General features: G+C 48.6%; 1 protein-coding gene across 2 annotated transcripts; it reads left to right on the forward strand.

Moving 5' to 3' along the window:
- The first annotated feature begins 3,593 nt into the window (after positions 1 to 3,593).
- SARS1 (seryl-tRNA synthetase 1) lies at positions 3,594 to 20,334 on the forward strand. 2 transcript variants are annotated; one of them, XM_008147107.3, is made up of 11 exons: positions 3,594 to 3,813; positions 7,283 to 7,353; positions 11,895 to 11,975; positions 13,097 to 13,255; positions 14,178 to 14,321; positions 16,117 to 16,272; positions 17,345 to 17,566; positions 18,161 to 18,290; positions 18,547 to 18,704; positions 19,381 to 19,510; positions 19,854 to 20,334. In XM_008147107.3, exons 1-11 carry the CDS (start codon positions 3,678 to 3,680, stop codon positions 20,009 to 20,011), a joined length of 1,545 nt encoding a protein of 514 aa, XP_008145329.2. In that variant the 5' UTR covers positions 3,594 to 3,677; the 3' UTR covers positions 20,012 to 20,334. The 2 variants fall into 2 exon arrangements, with proteins under 2 accessions (XP_008145329.2, XP_054567769.1); XM_054711794.1 differs by lacking the exon at positions 13,097 to 13,255.
- Positions 20,335 to 20,593: the final 259 nt, after the last annotated feature.

The following is a 20,593-nucleotide window of genomic DNA, read 5'->3' on the forward strand; positions in this document are numbered from 1 at the left end:
TGCAAGTCTCTCACCCAATGGGAATGTAATAAGCATCTTGGAGATGTCAGATTCTGTGCTAGGTCCTGTGGAGAAAAAGATACAAATATCCAATGGTATCTGCCTTATTAAAAAAAAAAAAAAAAGCCAAATTTTTCTAAAAAAGTTCCTCAAGACCCTGTGTTCTGCTAAAGAATGTTAGCGAAAAGTATAAGCCCAAAATGAGAGTCTCAGGCATTTACCAGTGTTCAGGTTTTAGCTCCATTACTTAGCTTCCCTGGGCCTCAGTTTCCTCATAAAAAAGGGGCTGATCTAACTGTTTCCCAGTTGGGGATCCTTGAACCCCTGAGTCCTCAGATACAGCACCCAAGTGCTCTTCTCAATAAGAAAGGCTAACAGAAACCACACATCCAAAGGTGGTATGGCTTCACGCCATCTCTCCATGACTAAAGTATTATGTGTTTTTTCTGTGTGTGTGTGTGTGTGTGTGTGTTAGCTTCTGTCAGGAATTACTCAGTGTAGTAACACTGGTTATTCCCTGCTAATCAGAAATTCTAGTTGGCAGCCATATATGTCTTAATAAGGAGAGGAAATGAATTACTGTTTTCTAAATCCTGTTTGTTAGACAAAGGCATTTCAAAACATGAGGGACAAGGGATGAAAAGATTAGGAATTAATAGGTTAGCAGATAGCTAAGATTTCCCTCCAGCTCTAAAAATCCTGGGATTCTAACCGATAAATGAAGTATGCCATTATATTCATTTTTATATTTATCAGGTAACATGAGTATTTTAAAAGAAGATGTTTGTAATCTAATGATAAGACTAACAGTGAGGCTGGCTGGTGTGCCTCAGTGGTTAAGGACTGACTTATGAACCAAGAGGTCATGGTTCAATTCCTGATCAGGACACATGCCCAGATTGCAGGCTTGATCCCCAGTGTGGGGCATGCAGGAGGCAGCCGATCAATGATTCTCTCTCATCATTGATGTTTCTATCCCTCTCTCCCTCTCCCTTCCTTTCTGAAATGCATCCTGTATAATAAAAGGCTAATATGCAAATCGACCGAACAGGGGAACAACTGGTCGCTATGACACGCACTGACCACCGGGGGCAGACGCTTAATGAAGGAGCTGCCCTCTGATGGTCAGTGCGCTCCCACAGGGGGAGCACCGCTTAGCCAGAAGCCAGGCTCATGGTTGGCGAGCACAGCGGTGGTGGCAGGAGCTCTAAGGACCCTCGGGAGATGTCCACCTGCCCACTCCCTGAGGGGTCCCGGACTTTTTGAGAAGGCGCAGGCCAGGCTGAGGGACCCCCCCCCTTCCCCCCTCCCCAGTGCATGAATGTCGTGCACCAGGCCTTTCGTAAAAAATTATATATATAAAAATCTGGAGAGGCCAGAACATTAGGGTCATCCTTTCAATTATATTAACCTCCCCCTTAAAGCACTGGCACAGTGACCCTCCTGCCCTGGGCCTGGACCCCAGTGCAGCCCTGGGGAACACCCAGCATTGTCTGGAAACTTGGCCAACAATACACTTTGGCAGCACCTTGCCTTCGCTGATGCAGCAGCGGCCATTCCTCTTAGCAGACCCCGCCCTCAGAGTTCAGAGAACTCAACTGCTTTCTTCAGAGACTGCAGCTACCTAAGCTTCCTTTCCCCTGGCTTTAAACCTAACATCCTCGGCAAACTGAATCTAGGGGGGCAAACCCAGAAACCCCCTTTCCTAAACCTCCCTCGGGATCTCTATGTATCCCGACATCAGGAACCGAAACTAAAATCATAGCATCCTTTGCCTACATGAACTGGAATAGTCGCCGATTGGCCGGATGCTGTCAAGCACATGTGATTTTTGTCTGATGCAATAAGTCTGCAACCAGCTGAGAGCCAGGTTTATGACAGGACACTGCAAAGGCAGTCCCTCTCCAACAGTGTGGTGGCCTTCTAGTGGGAACATTGCTTTTCCTGAATTTATAAGGGTATTGGGTACCAAGAGAGTATTTGTTTAACTCGGGTTGCCTGTTAATTCCATGTCTCAGTCACTCGAATGTGGTAGTTTGTGACTGTGAGATCCTACCACCTGAACCTGAATTGTAATGGAATTAAATTAATTGGAAGGAAAAAACTTGACTGAACACTGTTTTACCGAATCAGAATGACCAGATTTTTGTTAGCCGGTTACCCATTGTTCAGCAGTAAATTCCTTTGAATGTGTGAGCTCTTCTCTTGCATATAACGCACACATGTACAGGAAGTTTTACCCCTTTTGTAATGAGTTTTACCCCTTTTGTCTGCTCCCCCACTGCCACGAGCCCTGCCCTCCATCTCAGAGTTAGCTGGGCAGAGGCGCCTTGGGGAGCCAGGGCAGCTGTGGGGCAGCCTCATCGCAGCCCATGCAGGGGGGTAAGACAAAGGTCTCCGTACAGCTAGCTCTGGGGCATGGAGGGGGAGGGGGTCCCAAGTCTCTGTAAGGTGGGAGGATGGGGAAAACAGAATGCCTACTCCCAAATCCTCCCATCTCTCTCGTTACCAGGGAGATTCTTCGATCACTTCGGCTCCACCGGCAACCAGAACTTTTACTGTAAAGGCCTGAACGTTACAAAATGAAGTATGAGGGAACCTTGGCTCATGTTTTCAAATATCCCAAAGGCATGACCTCAGCACCTTGTGCGGCCTTCAAAGCTGGTCAACGAGTCCCGCTGGGAAGTCTCTTCGCGTCTCTCTCCAAAAGATGGCACGTGCACTTTCCTGACCCTACGATCTTTTTTCTTTTCATTTTTGTTTTGTTCTCTGTGTGTTTCTTTCTTCTTTTACATGTATTTCCTTTTTTCTGACCCTAAGCTCCTAAGGGCTGGTAAAGGGACAATCTGGTTTACCCAGTAATTAGATTAATTAGGCAGTATCCTTGGCCCTGGCCGGCGTGGCGCCCTGGGTAGAGTGTCGGTTCTCGCACCCAAGGGTCTCAGGTTGGATTCCCTGTCGAGGGCACGTACCTGGGTTGCAGGTTCCCAGCCTCAGTGGGGGTGTGTGTGAGGGAGGTCAACTTGTCTCTCTCACATCGATGTTGCTCTCTCCCCCTCCCTCCCTTCCACTCTCTCTAAAAATCAATGGAAAAAACATCCTCGGGTGAGGATGAACACAATTAATTAATTAATTAATTAATTCAAGAAGAGAAAGAAATGTATGCTGGTTCTAAGGGCTCTAAGGCAGGAGAACAGGAATGTTGAGTTGAGGTAACCCAGGGACTAAAAAATGAAGCCATACTCTTGTCTCAACACGGAGAAGGGCGCAGAGGCAGGCGAGGGGGTCCGGTCCAGAGGACCCAAGCCTGGGAGCCGGAAACGGGCGCCTATTGGAGACGCCAGCTTCCAAGCTGTCCCGTCGGCAGGCCCCTGTCCAGCCTGAGGTACGTTCTTCCTTTACATGAGGAGGAAACTGAGGCACTCACCTTCACCGGGCAGTGAGAGCCCCGACAAGAGGGGGCAGAGCTGGGGAGAGAGCACAGAGCCCGAGGAGCCCACGCCCCTGCACCGCGTCTCCTCCTCCGCGGCCCGCCTTCCTCTCCGAGGCCCCGCCCCCCACACAGCCGCTTCCGGTGCAGAGGGGACGCCCGCGCGCAGGCGCAGTGCGTCGGTCCCTGGTTGACTCCCTGGCTACGGGCTTCATTTCTCCTCATTGTTGCCCGGGGAGGAGGAAAGATGGTGCTGGACCTGGACTTGTTTCGGGAGGACAAAGGAGGGGACCCAGACCGCATCCGAGAGACGCAAAAGAACCGCTTCAAGGACCCGGGACTGGTGGATCGGCTGGTGAAGGCGGACGGCGAGTGGCGAAAATGTGAGTACCGGTTGTCCCCCATCGGAGCCCAACTCCAGCTCGCGGACCTCGTTCCCGCTCCTGAAGCCACAGCTTCCGCCCCTCGTTTGACTCCCCCCTCCCAGGTTGCGGTGGCTCCGAGGCGTTCCTTATCCCCCCAAACGCTTGGGTAGCCGGGACCTTCCCACTTCTCCCGTCAGCGGGTTGGTGCGTGCTCTCTCCCGTGCGTGCCCGGTGTGGGTCATGGGTCTGGGAAGGAGCATGGCGCATGCGCCTCAAGAGCTGTCAAGGCTTTCCCCCTGCAAGGGGAGCCCGGAGAAAGCCAGGGCGGGAGGTTTCCCCTTTCCCAACACTTACCTTCGGTCACCTCCGGCTTTTTTCTCTTCGTCAGCAAGGCCAGAGTGATCTCCTACTTTGACAGGAGGAAAGGCTCCGGCCCGAGTCACATCTGCAGCGTATAGAGGGTCACTGCACCCACATTGGAAGCATTTGGGGTCTTTGGAGCCCGCTTCTGCCTAAAAGCAGGGATCCGGTTGCTGTGGGGAAAAGCCGTTCCCCGGGTGTGTGATCAGACCTTTAAAAATCGCGAAAAGTCTGTTCCGTGGAAGGTCAGGCATGGGGAGAGGGGTGCGGCGAGGCAAGAGAAAGCGTGTAATTACTGAGGCTGTGTAATTGTGATTTGTGAAACTTTCCCGGAAAAGATCTTGGTGGGGTTTGGCCAACATCTGGAACCGAAACTAAAATCATAGCATCCTTTGCCTACATGAACTGGAATAGTCGCCGATTGGCCGGATGCTGTCAAGCACATGTGATTTTTGTCTGATGCAATAAATCTGCAACCAGCTGAGAGCCAGGTTTATGACAGGACACTGCAAAGGCAGTCCCTCTCCAACAGTGTGGTGGCCTTCTAGTGGGAACATTGCTTTTCCTGAATTTATAAGGGTATTGGGTACCAAGAGAGTATTTGTTTAACTCGGGTTGCCTGTTAATTCCATGTCTCAGTCACTCGAATGTGGTAGTTTGTGACTGTGAGTTCCTACCACCTGAACCTGAATTGTAATGGAATTAAATTAATTGGAAGGAAAAAACTTGACTGTACACTGTTTTACCGAATCAGAATTACCAGGTTTTTGTTAGCCGGTTACCCATTGTTCAGCAGTAAATTCCTTTGAATGTGTGAGCTCTTCTCTTGCATATAATGCACACATGTACAGGAAGTTTTACCCCTTTTGTAATGAGTGGATATATGGTGAGGGGGGTGAGTTCTTCAGGGCTGTGGTTTATGCATCTGTATGTCCCAGTACCTACGGTATACATATGCATACAGGTTATACATGTACACATGTATACATATATTCCCAGTACTTAGCCCTGCACCTGCTCCTTGGTAAGGGTTTGACAAAGGTTTTGTTTGTTTTTAAAATATTTTTATTGATTTCAGAGAGGGAGAGAAAGAGAAACATCACTGATGAGAGCGAATCATTGATCGGCTGCCTCCTGCATGCCCCCCACTGGGGATTGAGCCTGCAACCCAGGTATATGCCCTTGACCAGAATCGAACCCGGGACCCTTCAGTATGCAGGCTGATGCTCTATCCACTGAGCCAAACCGGCTAGGGCGACAAGGTTTTTTATAATATATATGAATATCTTCTGTGTTCAGGGCCTTTGCCCTTCTGTATGAAAAGCAGTTTATTTCATTTATATTCAACACATCTATGATTTGATTCTTTTCTACTTAACACCCCTTTCCAGTGTTCTCTTTGCAGCCAAAGGGAGTTACTGAGTTTTCCCAAGTCGTTGGCTGCCCGAGTAGGACATTGACAGATCTTGAATCAAAGTTCTTTTATATCCAAACCTCAGATCAGAAGTTGGGGCTCTCCTGTCATTGGCTGCAGCAAGGACTTGTCACCCTGAGCCACACTAAGAACTCATCGTGTTCCCTGACTGAGGACACAGCGAGCCTCAGAAGGCCCTCCGTGACAGCAGTACCCATTTGTCTGCCTGTACACCTCCCAGGTGTCACTAGGGCTTTCAGAGGAATTGGATAAAACGTGGAGCCCTAGCACCACAGATTTTACCATGGCTCTTATAACTCCAAGGATTCCAGCTGTGTTTTCTTTTTTTCAATTCAGAGTAATAGGCTGAGGACACATCTGGGCATATGATAAGCATTTCTATGGACAACTTCTGAAGCTACTAGATTTCCACCTATCTTGCAATCTGCTCACCACCAGAATTCTATCCTCCCCCAAAAAGTGCCATTCGGAATGAGATTTCTCTTTCCTATAAATTGAAGTTGTTATTTCCTCTTAACCTTGACTGCAGATTCCAGTCAGGCCTTTCAGTTTCTTGGAACAACGGTCTACTTTCAGTTTCACCCCAGTCTCACCCAGTCCTGGCCACACCCAAGACATATGATCTTTTTTGGAATGAAAAATCTAGTCATTTTTGCTTCCAGGCTTAAGTCTTGCAGTGACCTACATACCTTAAATCTGTCTGATAGAAATACAACTTGAGCCACAGGTATAATTATGAATCTCCTTGTAGCCACTTAAAAAATGTAAAGGAAAACAGATGAAATTAATTTTAGGAATATGTTTTATTTGACCCATGATCCAAAATTATACTATTAACACACTGGGGATCGAGCCCGCAACCAGGGCATGTGCCCTGACCGAGAATCGAACCGTTATCTCCTAGTTCATAGGTCGACTCGCAACCACTGAGCCACGCCGGCTGGGCTAAAGTTCAGTTTAAATGTAAAGTTTGGCAAAGCCTTTAACAGTAACTATGTCTAGATGCTATTGCATTTCTAGTCATCATTTCACCTGTTAAAAGCTGGATTTTTACCACATTGCTCCAAAAGCTTAGAAGCAAAAGTCCGACTAATGAGCCACAATACCAATATGTTAATTTGGGCCAGAATACCTAAGTAGGATGACTGGTACCCAGTTTTCCCCAAAAGAAATCAAGATGTAAAAAGTAAAATTAATCTGAAGGCTGTAGGATGAGCATTATGTCAAAGCAAAGGGAATAACATTAACCATTTCTAGTATAGAGATGTAGCAACCAGGTTCATGGGAAAAGAAATCTGACTGCCTGCATTCTAGATTCCCCTGCACACTACGTAGTTTCTTAAACGAATTTTAAGGGAATCGAACAGTGTGTCATTACTTGATTAATTCCTGATTCCTCAGATGTATTACTCTACAACAGTGTCATCCAGGTTCTGATACATTTTCATTTCGGCCTCAGAGCGGCCTTTTCCTTGTCACCAAATGCTGGGGAACCCTATTGTCACAATTTATGCCAACTAAGTGTGGGGCTCTAAAGCTACAAGATTTCACAGCTTCTTGAGGCAGAGACTATAGCTCTGCCTGCACTCTGCCCTTGGGCTGAGATCCGTCCTAAGGAGCCATGATTAGGAGAGGGAGGAATCTTAATTATCTGCATATCTTTGAAATATTCTTGGGTTCTTTATCCTTCAGGCAGATTTCGGGCCGACAACTTGAACAAGCTGAAGAACCTATGCAGCAAGACAATTGGAGAGAAAATGAAGGTAAGAGAACTACCCGCCATGAAAGCTTTAGCCGAGGTACTGAATCTTATTCTCAGTTAATAATTTCTAGTTTAGTGTCTGAGTCTATGGGATACCGAATTTCTTGCCCATATGGGGGAATTATTTTATTTAAAAATATGTTTTTATTGATTTTAGAAAAAGGGAGGGAGGGAGAGGGAGAGGGAGAGAGAGAGAAACAACAATGAGAGAGAAACATCCATCGGCTGCCTCCTGCATGCCCCCTACTGGGGATCGAGCCCAAAACCAGGGCATGTGCCCTAACCAGGAATCAAACCATCAACTTGTTTCACAGGACGCCCAACCTACTGAGCCACACCAGCCAGGGCTGGGGGAAATCTTTCTGTGCTTGAAGAATGTTAAGTTTCAGTTCTGTCCTTCCTTTGATTATTGAAAATAGTACGTGTTTTAAAAAAAGGAAGGAAGGCCGGTAGGGAACTAAGGGGTGAGTCCATCTTCTGTATTCAGATAATGTCTTAGTCTGTTTGGCTGCCATAGACTGGGTGGCTGTAAACAACAGAAGTTATTTCTCACAGTCCTGGAGGCTGGGAAGTCCGTGATCAAGGCCCAGGCAGATTTGGTCTCTGGTGAGGGCCCACTTCACTTACTGGCTCATAGTCTCCTTGCTGTGTCCTCACATGGCGGAAGGAGCCAGGGAGCTCTGTGGGGTCTCTGATGAGGTTGCCCTGGTCACCTAATCACCTCTGAAAGATACCACCTCCAAATCCCATCACATTGGGGGGTAGGTTTCAACATAGGAATCTGTTGACTTTCGACCTTCAGAGTCCCGCCACACTAAGTCATCCGTTGTTTATGCTGTTCTTATAATAAGAACATAGATCCCGCCAGTAATCTTTCCCAGTTATTTCTTGAGTCCCACCTCCAGTGCCGGAAGAATTTCCTGCGGCCGAGTTCAGGTTCTCTGTTCAGTGCAGTCGAGCTCTTTTCTGAAAAGAGCGCGGATAGGGTCTCCACGTCCTGGACTGTTTGTTGGCCACGTGACTTGAGGCAAGTGAACTTCTCAGCCTCCGTTTTTCTCATCTGAAATGACAGTACAAACATTCACCTCTAGAACAGAATTATGAGAACGAAATTTTTTACATGTAGAGAACCTGGCACGACACCGAGAACGTGGAGTTCTTATCAATTACGAGTAACAATGGGTTACTAATAAGGTATGTAGGTCACTGCAAGACTTAAGCCTTCATCCAAAACCTCCTCCCATGCTTGAAGAATGTTAAGTTTCAGTTCTGCCCTTCCTTTGGTATTCCAAAGAGTACATGTTTTCGATCTTTCTTTTAAAATATCCCCTTAATCACTTTTAGAAAAACGTATGAAATGCACCCGATAGCCTGTCTGATTTTTAAGTTGTAAACCTCTAAACTAAACCAAAAAATTAAACATTAGGAACCTGACCCAGTAAAGAACATAACAAAAAGATTCCGCTAGCCTGGCTGGCGTGGCTCAGTGGTTGAGTTTCCACCTGTGAACCGGGAGGTCACGGTTCTATTCCCAGTCAGGGCACATGCCCAGTTTGCAGGCTTCATCCCCCAGTAGGGGGCAGCCAATTGATGATTCTCTCTCATCATTGAAGTTTCTATCTCTCCCTCTTGCCTTCTCTCTGAAATTTAAAAAAGAAGAAAATGATAGGACTAAGTGTTTTCATTTATAATAACACTAGAGGCCCGATGCATGAAATTCGTGCAAGAGTAGGCCTTCCTTCCCCCGGCTGCTTCCCTCTGGCACCCGGGACCCAAGCTTCCCTCAAAGCCCCAGCTTCGTCCTGAAGGTTGTCCCGAAGGACGTCCAGTCTAATTAGCATATTACACTTTTGTTATTATAGATTCTTGGGTCCCTTTACTGCTAACCCTGTAAGGAGGGTTCTCCTTTGCTGTCCATGGAAATGGTGCTAGCTTTCACTTGTATAGTGACCCAAGCAAAATCATCTTGAAAAGTTGGGAAAGTCTGAGAATATCAGAGTCTTGACAAGAACAAGCATAGACTACTGAGGCAGAAAAAAAAGTGGGCCAAATCACAGTATTTCCCAAGGGAGCTGAGGCTCCCTCAAATTCCTCGGGGCGGAAAGACCTGAGTTCAAGGGAAGGAAAGGGGAGGGCAGGGCAGGGCAGGGCAGGGCAGGGAAGGGAAGCACTTGAAAGTATTACAAACCTTTTTGTATACATCTCATTTTGATTTTGATCTTTGTTCTAAACCTCGAGTGTGGGTGGTACAATTATCAGTTTATTTAAAGGGCAAGGAAAAGATAAAATAAAGAAAGGGCAAGGAAATAACCTGAGGAAATTAAGGGGCTTGCCTAAATTACGCTAGCTGCAGAGTCAGAACTTGAACTCAGGTCTTTCCGCCCCGAGGGATTTGAGGGAGCCTCAGCTCCCTTGGGAAATATTGTGATTTGGCCCACTTTTTTCTCTGCCTCAGTAGTCTATGCTTGTTCTTGTCAAGACTCTGATATTTTCAGACTTTCCCAGCTTTTCAAGATGATTTTGCTTGGGTCACGGAAGGATGTGAGTTGGGTTATGGTTGGAATCCTGACTTCTTGCCTTGGTGGGTGGGAATGTGTAATGAGTCGAAAGGATTTCTACACCTTTGTCCTTAGAAGATGTTATCCTGCCCTAACCGGTTTGGCTCAGTGGATAGAGAGTCGATCTGTGGACTGAAGGGTCCCAGGTTCGATTCCGGTCAAAGTCATATACCTTGGTTGCGGGCACATCCCCAGTGGGGAGTGTGCAGGAGGCAGCTGATCGATGTTTCTAACTCTCTATCTCTCTCCCTTCCTCTCTGTAAAAAATCAATAAAATTCATTTTAAAAAAAAAGAAGAAGAAGATGTTATCCTTTCTCATGATTCAGTTTTGCACAGTGGATATGAGGTTGTATAAATATAATTGCCTATTGTATATAGAGACTTTTTTAAGACGTTTAGGACATTGAGTATGCTTTCTACACATTTTATTTTATTTATTTATTTATTTATTAAATATATTTTATTGATTTTTTACAGAGAGGAAGAGAGAGGGATAGAGTTAGAAACATCGATGAGAGAGAAACATCGATCAGCTGCCTCTTGCACACCCCCTACTGGGGATGTGCCCGCAACCAAGGTACATGCCCTTGACTGGAATCGAACCTGGGACCCTTGAGTCCGCAGGCCGATGCTCTATCCACTGAGCCAAATCGGTTTCGGCTCTACACATTTTATTTATACTTGCAAAGCAGACCCTAAATCTCACCTTGGGTTTTTTTGTTGTTATTCCTCATCCGAGGATATTTTTCCATTGATCTTTTAGAGAGAGTGGAAGAGAGGGAAAGACAGAGAAATATCTATGTGAGAAAGACACATCAATTGGTTGCCTCCTGCACACGCCCCAACCGCGCCCCAACCAGGGCCCGGGCTGGGGAGGAGCCCGCAATCAAGGTACGTGCCCTTGACTGGAATGGAACCTGGGACCCTTTGTTCCTCAGGCTGACACTCTATCCACTGAGCCAAACGGGCTAGGGCTCATCTTGTATTTATACAAGTTTTGCAGAGGTTTTATAGGTCTTGTTATAATGGCCTTTGATAATTTAATTTATTAATTAAAATTATATTCCCCATGGCTGTGGACAAGGATTAGAAATGATTTGGCAGAATATCATAAAGAAGGGTGAGGCAGGAAATCAGGGGGTAGAAAAGGAGCGCTGGGTACATCCCTGCTATTTGCCAGCTTGCATTGACTGCTCTAAACTTAGGTCCAGATTTTGTGACTTTTCCCTCAAAAAGTTTCCCTAGCCTCTCTAACACCCCATTATCCCATCCATTTCCACCCCATAGCCGCAGCACTGGGACTGTTCTTAGCAGGTAGACAGGGATTCACAGATTCACACCCAAGCCTCTGCCCCAGCGCTGAGCACCCAGCACATGAGCATTCTCACCCATTCTCTCTTTATATATACTGTGTGTATATATATATATATATATATATATATATATATATATATACACACACACATACACACATACATGTATACATATTTTTAAATTGATTTCAGAGAGAGGAAGGGAGAGGGGGAGAGAAATAGAAACATCAATGAGAGAATCAGAAATCAGCCTCTTGCACGCCCCCTACTGGGGATCGAGCCTGGAATCTGGGCATGTGCCCTGACCGGGAATAGAACCGTGACCTCCTGAGCCACACTGGCTGTGCTCACCCATTCTTGGTGCCCACACTCTTGTACATCCAGGGCAGACCTTCTTCTCGTGTTCCCGATGATGTCAGCCCTCTGACCCTGATGGGTTAATCAGTCTGTCCAGGATCAAAAAGCTAGAAAGCGGCAGAACAGAGACTTGAAACTTTTAACTTCTCACTTCCAATTTGCTACTCTTTCTCCCAAGTGTTGCCTCTTTTAGAGACAGTTGTGTAGGAAGTTCTGTGATTCGTTTCTGTGATGTTAATTTGATGTGCACTTACGATGTCAGAATTTTTTTATTTAATAGTGTTGTTCGTTTGTTTGTTTGTTTTTCCTGCAGAAAAAAGAGCCAGTGGGAAATGATGAGTCCATTCCGGAGAATTTGTTAAATCTCGATGACCTCACTTCAGACACTTTAGCTGTAAGTTATTGTCCCTTTCTAGGTTGGGGTTTCTCTTCTTTTATCTTCACTTTCTTCCAAGATAAGTAAATGCTAAAACTCTGCTGCATACGGCATTGTCCTTGAATTTCTGCAGCTGGGACAGGTCCCTGTTACTCTTGTTGTATACTCTGTACTTTGTTTATGGGACAGCAAAGCGGGAGACAGATGGAGGGGAAGAGTCAAGGAAGGAAGAAGAGAAAAAGGAACTATGGTTAGCTTATATTGTTCTATTTTCCCGGAGTCAGGTAATTTTTAAATTTATTGTAATTCAGTAAACAGTCACTCTATAAAGGGCCTAGAGCAGTAATTTTCAAGTTTTTAGTCGCTAAGCCCTTTCTGAAAACCCGTAACGCAAAAGCATAGCAAGAGCATAAACACATCCCTAGCCGGACTGAAGGGTCCCAGGTTCGATTCTGGCCAAGGGCACATGCCTGGGTTGCGGGCTCGGTCCCCAGTAGGGGGGTGTGCAGGAGGCAGCCGATTAATGATTCTCTCTCATCATTGATGTTTCTATCTCTCCTCCCTTCCTCTCTGAAATCAATAAAGAAATATATATATATTTTTTAAAAGAGCATAAACACAAAAAAGCGGTGTTAAATAAATAAGTAAATTTTTAAAAGCTGTTGCTGTGCTTGAAAGAGCTAGGTTGGGGGCGCTCTTCCTGTCTAGCCCTACCTGCTCAGGGCTCCCCATAAGAAATCAGTGCAGTTTGAAATATCTGCAAGAGGGATACAAAGTTAGCTTAAGACAAAGTCTCTTGCTCCTGATAAATGTAAAATCTTCCTGGAGAACAGTGAAGTGCAGTGCGTAACAGGATGCTCAGTCGTTTGAATCAGGAAGAAAGCCCTGAAGAGAGCTAATGTTAAAATTCCTGAGATATATAGGAACCAGAAGAGCGGCCAGAATCCACCCATCTCTGCCTCAGGCACCCACCCCAGAAGGAAATGCCAGCGGGTCTGTAAGGGCAAGGTCGCTTTGAAAGCCTTCATTGTCAGGTTTTAAAGGCTATCACACAGCTGGGTTAGGGCGACAGAATCGCATTCCTACTCTGTCCTTGATGCGCTGTGGCCTGGGCGCGGGCCTGGCTTGTTCGTCCACAGAACCTGAAAGTGTCACAGATCAAAAAGCTCCGACTCCTCATCGACGAAGCCATCCTCAAGTGTGACACCCAGCGGATAAAGCTGGAGGAAGAGCGGTTCGAGAACCTCCGAGAGATCGGGAACCTTCTGCATCCCTCGGTGCCCATCAGTAACGATGAGGTAGGCGTAGGTGCCACAGCGAACATCGCCCCTCTTGGAAGGAGGACAAGGCCACACTGATGTTCTGTGTGACGGGCCTTGTATCAGAAGCAGGTCCTTTGTGTATTCGCCCTGCCCACCAATTGAGAATTGAAAGCGTCAGATCCTTGCCTGATTGGAAAGTGGCAGAGACCGCAGGTAGCCGACTCCGGGCACAGAAATCTCTTCTGCATCTGGCTGCTGTCCTCCACTGTTGCCCCTGGTAGCAGCCAGTCTCGTGGGAGGGATCTGCTAAATCAACCTCACCCCTCACCCACACCCCGCTGAGAAGCTGCAGGTCGAAGGGGAATCTGCATGATAAAAGTTTCCTGCTGAGTGGGAGCTTCCCCAGCACAAAGCTGCTCTGAGCCCAGCCTTTGTTCCCTGACACCCCAGCCAGAGCGGGGCCCATCTGTGCCTCTTTCATTCATTCCCTGGTGAACGGAATGTTAAACTCTCCTCTTGCTGGGGTGGCAGTCTAGGGAGGTCCGGGGGCCCTGAGCCCGCCCTCCTGTGGCCCTGGGACCAATGAGAGCCTAGGAAAAAAAAAAATCTACATTCTCCTCTGCACCCCAGGCAGTGTTGATTGTCTAGGGTTGAGGTGTCCTTGTACATTTAAAGAGGTAAAAGAAAAGAGAGAGAGAGACAGATCTTTTGGACAATCATGCTTTGAGTTCATGGCTAGAATCCCTTCTAGGAATCTGAAAATGATTATTTCCCTTCTGAGCACAAATTCTCTAGTAAATTCCCTTCTCTGGTCTCTGGACACGATGACCAAAACCTCGTGTTTGAGTTAAGCCGTGGCTTCACAAAGCTCCAGGTTGTTCTTAGGACCGGGTTTGGAAAGATGGAGGCTGTGGAATTCAGAGGCCGTGCATCTTTCTCTCCGGTCTTGTTTCCTTAGGATGCGGACAACAAAGTGGAGAGGATCTGGGGTGATTGCAACGTCAGGAAGAAGTACTCGCACGTGGACCTGGTGGTGATGGTCGATGGCTTTGAAGGCGAAAAAGGGGTCGTGGTGGCTGGGAATCGAGGGTACTTCCTGAAGGTGAGTCAGGAACCGGTGGGGGTGGGATTAGAAAGAAGGAATTTAAAAAACACGGTGCAGAAAACATAACCTACTCAAGGAGGCCCCCAAATCCACACTTGTGCTCGCCTTTCTACCACAGACGTCTTGGCCATTAGATGCCCTGTCTTCTAGGCAGGAGAGCGCCCACTCAGAGTCCCCAGAACAAAAGCCACCACGCGATGCCCCGCAGGGAGCGTACGTTCGCCGACTGAATCAGATCGGTCTCTCCTTTGTCGAGCTCAGTGTAATCTGACAGTCAGACAAGTAACAGTCAAAAGCCACTGTGACAAGTACTGTCGGCCTAAGAAACGTCCAAAGCTGTAGAGAATTTTTTTTTATGAATTGATTTGAAACAAACTGATGACAATTGCCAGGAAGCAAAATCTCAACGGAATTAGAAAATGCTCTGAGGAATGGCAGTTTTGCAACTTACTTTATACATTAGAATCAAAGGAAGAGGCGGAAGTGGGGGAGGGGGCGGATGCATGAAATCCGCTGGTGGTAGATCTGGGAGGTGGGAGAAAGCAAAGCGGTGAAATCTCTGGGATTGGTTAGAAAGGAAACCGGAGAGACACGTACGTCTTTCACGTTGGTGAGTACGGGATGGTTAACCGTGAACATTTCCGGAACAGAGAGATGAGACAGGGAGACAGGGTGACAGTGAGGGTTCTGCGGTCTGTGCCCTGGTGGGTGGGGCCTGAGGGGTCTGGGAAAGGAGATGCCGCTGACATTTCGAAGGTACGATAGCTTAGATTCAGAGAGGCAGCGGACGGGCTCAGTTAAGGTAAAGATGGACCTTTGTCAAGGAAGCGACAAGCCTAGGACCTGACTGCTCGCCAAGACGGGCTCTCAGTTGGAAATGTTGATGGTCAGGCCATCCTCTGTGGCTATTTTCAGTCTCTTGAGTCTGTAGCGCCCACCATGCCGGCCCCCCCTGAGCTGGTCAGGTTTGGTACGTGGCCCTTTTTGGTGCGCGGAACTGTGGTGTGAGCAGGCCCGGAGTGCTGGGAGGCCGCGAGGCAGAGGCAAACCCAGGCTAGCGGGGACAGAGGGCAGGTGCACTCAGAGAAGGCTTCTAGAAAGACATGGTAAAATAATTTTGGAAGTACAGTTTCAACTGCTGGTCCCATTCATTATATGTGGGGTTTCCCCCAATAAATGCTGTAAATGTATTTTCCTTATGACTTTTAAATTGATTTTTATTTCCTTATGATGTTTTAAAATAACGTTTTCTTTTCTCTAGTTTACTGTAATGATACATACACAAAACACGTGTTGACTATGTTATTGGTAAGGTTTCTGGTCAACAGTAGGCTATTAGTAGTTAGTAGTTAATTTGGGGGCGGGGAGTCAAAAATTATAGGTGGATTTTCGACTGTGGTGTTGGGGGTGGTCAATGCCTCTAACCTAGTTCAAGGGCCAACTATGCTCTCCATTTACACACGTACATGGGTATGCTCTACTCTATGCAAATGAGTCCAGAGTTGTAAGAATTAGCACAAGGAAACATTCCCGTGCATGCGGGGCCACTACTCCTTTCCTCTCGCTTGGTATCTGAAAGAGAATTCTCTTTACAATTTGCCTGGGGGATCTGCTCAGGACTCGAGTTAAGTAAGAATCTCTTGAGTTGGTTGTTGGGGTGCCCTGTCTCTCCTGGCCTCCTGTGTGCCTCTGGGTAGTCACATTCTCCTGGCCCCATTGCCTCGGAGGGAATTCTAGCAATTGAACTTGATGGCGACAGAACCCAGTCACCCAGCGCTGTGTCTCTCCTCAGGGGCCCCTGGTGTTCCTGGAACAGGCGCTCATCCAGTACGCCCTTCGCACTTTGGGAAGTCGGGGCTACATTCCCATTTATACCCCGTTTTTCATGAGGAAGGAGGTCATGCAGGAGGTGGCACAGCTCAGCCAGTTTGATGAAGAGCTTTACAAGGTGAGTTGCTGGGCAGAGTGGCAGAAAAACTTGTTTAGTTGGGAAGTTGAACTTCACAGATACAGAGCAGCGCTGTGCAGTAGCCTTCCTGCCGTGATGGAAGTGGTCTAGATCTGTGGCTGTTGAGCACCGAAAATGTGGCTAATGCAACTGAGGAAGTAAAATTTCCACTTAAGTAGCTCTACGTGGCCAGTGGCTGCTGTGTTGGACAGAGCAGACCTGGGGTCTGTTTGATCTCTCCCCCAGCTCATCTGTATGATGTGTCGTCTAAATGAGCATGCTTTGCCCAGCCAGTGTGGCTCAGTGGTTGAGTGTCGACCTATGAACCAGGAGGTCATGGTTCGAGTCCCGATCAGGGCATTAAAAATAAACAAATAGGCATGCTTTAACTTCATGAGCATAGAAAAGAAGCATATTTATCGAGTGGCCAGACAAAAGGACACTATAGAAGTGGCTAGCTTTCTCATGTCCTCCCACTCCTGACCCCAGACCAGAACCTTCCATAGGGCAAGCCATGCTTTTCTTGGCATAGATGTGGCTTCCTGTTTGTGGCTCCTCTCAACCCTGGGCCATCTCAGGGAGAGCCAGAGGATTCAAGTTCAGCTTTAGACGGTCATTCTTATCAACTGGCCACCAAAGTGGCTGAGGATTATACCCTCTGGACTAACACATAAGCACCAAGAAAGCGGAGACCAGGTCTCCTTTTGCCCAGCATTATATGTCTCACAAATATTTGTTGAGTGGGTTACATTATATTGCTACCAGCTCAGGTTTTATTGTACACCTGCCATCATTGGCCATTCTACATCATTTACAAATGTATTTATTAGATAAGTAAAAGTATCACAATTTTTTAAATCTCCTTTTAATTTGCTTTTCTCCGATCTCTGTTAGGGACCCCATTTGGGACAGACCCATTCCCTCCCCTGTCTTTTAGTGTCCCCTCCTCACTCCCAGGCAGGGGTTAAAGAAACTTCGCCCTGTCCCATCGCTCATATCTCCCCTGTGGTCTCTGCTCTAGCTGAGGTCCTCCTCCCTCGCTCTTAATCAGTAAAGGTCCCTCCTCCTTCAGGTGATTGGCAAAGGCAGTGAAAAGTCTGACGACAACTCCTATGATGAGAAATACCTGATTGCCACCTCCGAGCAGCCCATCGCTGCTCTCCATCGGGATGAGTGGCTACGGCCAGAGGATTTGCCCATCAAGTATGCTGGCCTGTCCACCTGCTTTCGCCAGGAGGTGGGCTCCCACGGCCGTGACACCCGCGGCATCTTTCGAGTCCATCAGTTTGAGAAGGTAAGTAGGGAAGTCAGGGTGAGGAGCAGGACCCCTCTACCTATCTGTCCAGGGAAGTGAGAGGAGAGGCAGGAGCTGTGTGTCTCAGGCCCAGCCTGGCGCCATTCTTGCCTCCTGTTGCCTACATCTGTGTTTCGGGGAAGAGCCTGAGCAGCTCGTGGTGGAGCAGCTGCCAGCACCGTCCCTGGAACCAGGCTGCCCGAGGCCAAATGCCAACCCCACCACCTACCCGCTGTGTCACCTCGGGCAGCTTGCTTCACCACTCTGTGCTGTAAAAGGAGGGTAATACTAGTACCCACCTCACTGGCCCACTGAGAGGATTAAACTAGTTAATATGAGAGGCACTTAGAACAGCGCCTGGCGCATGTGCGGTAAGCTCTCTGTAGAAGCACGTGTTCCTGTTGCACAGCCAGCCCAGTCAGTCCACCACCCATCTCTCTTGCTGGGGCCCGGCCTCTTTAGTGTCCCCTTTAGTGTCGCCTGATTCCCAGCGGTATAGGAACAGGTCTTCGTGGCAAGAGGATCTCCCACTTTGGTTCTTTGGTGGACTTGCCCTGTCCCATTGTCACTGTCTCCCTGGGCCCCTCTTTGCAGATCGAACAGTTTGTCTACGCGTCACCACACGACAACAAGTCGTGGGAGATGTTTGAGGAGATGATCACCACCGCGGAGGAGTTCTACCAGACTCTGGGGATCCCATACCACATCGTGAATATTGTCTCAGGTACCAGCCTCCCTGTCCTGCAGCCCACGGTTATCAGCCGCCCCACACAGAGAAACGGCTCAGGATCCAATTAGCTGCCCACATTAATTAAAAGATCACACTCTCCTCCCTTGGGAGCGTTTGCCGATAAGAATATCTGGGCGTGATTTCACTTCTGGGGACGGGATGTGAATTACAGAATTCTTCAGGTTTGCTAAAGGTTAGCCTTCTGAAATACCATCCCTCCTCCATGAATTCTCCGGGTGTTTCCTTACAGGTTCTTTGAATCACGCTGCCAGTAAGAAGCTTGACCTGGAGGCCTGGTTTCCGGGCTCGGGAGCCTTCCGTGAGCTGGTCTCCTGTTCTAACTGCACAGACTACCAGGCTCGCCGCCTCCGAATCCGATACGGGCAAACCAAGAAGATGATGGACAAGGTAGAGGGCCCTGGGGAGGCGGGCAGCGGGGCCTCCGGCGGTGCAGAGGGGGGTGGTCTTATTTCTCAGCCCTCGGAGTACATTCTTCCCCGGCATCACGGGAAAACCTGCGCGTTTCAGTCTAGATCAGAAAGGGAACCTGAAAACGACTTCCTCTGAGTCAGGACTGAGTTCTTTTAGGTGGAAACCGGGCTCTGGCTCCGTTCTACAAAGTCATGCTAACGTTCCTCTTTGGGGCTTCGCTTTGTGTCGCTCCAAATAAAGTCCTAGGCAACGCCTGCCCTCTTCTCACCCAAGGAGGTCTAGGTTGTAAGCTTCTCTCTTCAAACCCAATTTCCAGGCCCTACTTTTCCAAGTCAGGGCCTTGAAAGGGGTTAAGGGGGGAGGCCCCTGCGGTAGTGTTTTCTTTTTCCCTCAAAGGACCCAGCTCTCCTCAAAATACTGAAACCTACACCGGCCTCGTTGCCACTCCTGGAGACATGAGGGGTCTTCCTGGACTTCACCTGATGGCAGTCAATCCCAAACAGAATCCCAGCTTAGAACAGGCTCGGGAATGGGTGGAAGCCATGGTTCCGAACGGGCTAGTTGCAGTGGGGGAGTCCGGCTTCTGGGGTGGTGGCTCCCGGTGAGCAGTTAGACAGGCTAAGGGTTGAGTTGAACTGCTCCCTCTGCTCAGGTGGAGTTTGTCCATATGCTCAACGCCACCATGTGTGCCACTACCCGCACCATCTGCGCCATCCTGGAGAACTACCAGACGGAGAAGGGCATCCTCGTGCCCGAGAAGTTGAAGGAGTTTATGCCGCCAGGTGAGACCCAGCCCAGCCCATCCTCCTCCTCTTCTCGGCCTTCACACTTCTGAATAGAGGCCCCTTTCCGAACGGACCCGGTCTTCTTGTTCACACACAGTCCCCCAAACTCTGCCTGTCTTCTGGTGCGGGCACTGCAGGGCAGAGCTGAGAGAGCAGCGGGACAGGCCTGCTGTTCTGTTGAGATGCCGCTGAGATTCCGACGGGAAGGGGAGAATGCGTGGAACCATCATGGGTGCCCTTGTGTTCAAAGGCATCGGCCTCGTGGGGCACTCACCACAGGGGTCCGTGGGCTCTGGCTCCTGAGAAACGGTGGGTGATTCGGTTGGCTCTTCCCCTCCAGGTCTCCAAGAGCTGATTCCCTTTGTGAAGCCGGCGCCCATCGACCAGGAGCCATCGAAGAAGCAGAAGAAGCAGCAGGAGGGCAGCAAAAACAAAGGGGCAGCGAGCGATGTCACCCTGGAGAGCCGGCTGCAGAGCATGACGGTCACCGATTCCTGAACATTCCTTCCCCCCAGTTCTGTCAGCTGGGATCCCAGAGCCTGCCCGAGGGCGGGGAAGCCAGACATACCCACTGATCGCCTGCACCCCCTGACTGCATTGCTGAAACGGGAACCCTCTGCCACCGAGCCGCGGGGTCCCTGTCTGCTCGCATGGGCCTAGGATGCAACCACTGAGGACCGAGGAGGCCATGCCATGGGCCCCCCCAGCGGAGGCGGGGACTCGCCCGCGGTCCTCCGCCTGGGGCTCAAACCCTGGCTCGAAGCTCTCCCTGGAACCACACTCATTTGTGCTTTTCCCCCTAAATAAAGCTGTTCCACGTAGCAAGTCAGAGAGCCTTTGAGAAGGTAGGCGAGCGCTGGGGCAGATTTAGTAAAGGCTCCAGGGCCAAGGCAGAACGATGAGCCTTAGCCTCATCACCCTGTGGAACAAGGGCCGGGATCCTCTTCTAAATCTGCCCCTGTGTCCAAGCAGTCAAGCGGGACGCGCTTAGAGACCAGCCGATAGAAAAAGCCTCCCAGCACTTCCGTTCAGTGGGAAGGGCTCTTTGGAAAGGGAGGGAGGCCGTGATGTCTTAGGGAG

Source organism: Eptesicus fuscus, chromosome 22 (assembly GCF_027574615.1).
Source record: "Eptesicus fuscus isolate TK198812 chromosome 22, DD_ASM_mEF_20220401, whole genome shotgun sequence".
NCBI lineage: Eukaryota > Metazoa > Chordata > Mammalia > Chiroptera > Vespertilionidae > Eptesicus > Eptesicus fuscus.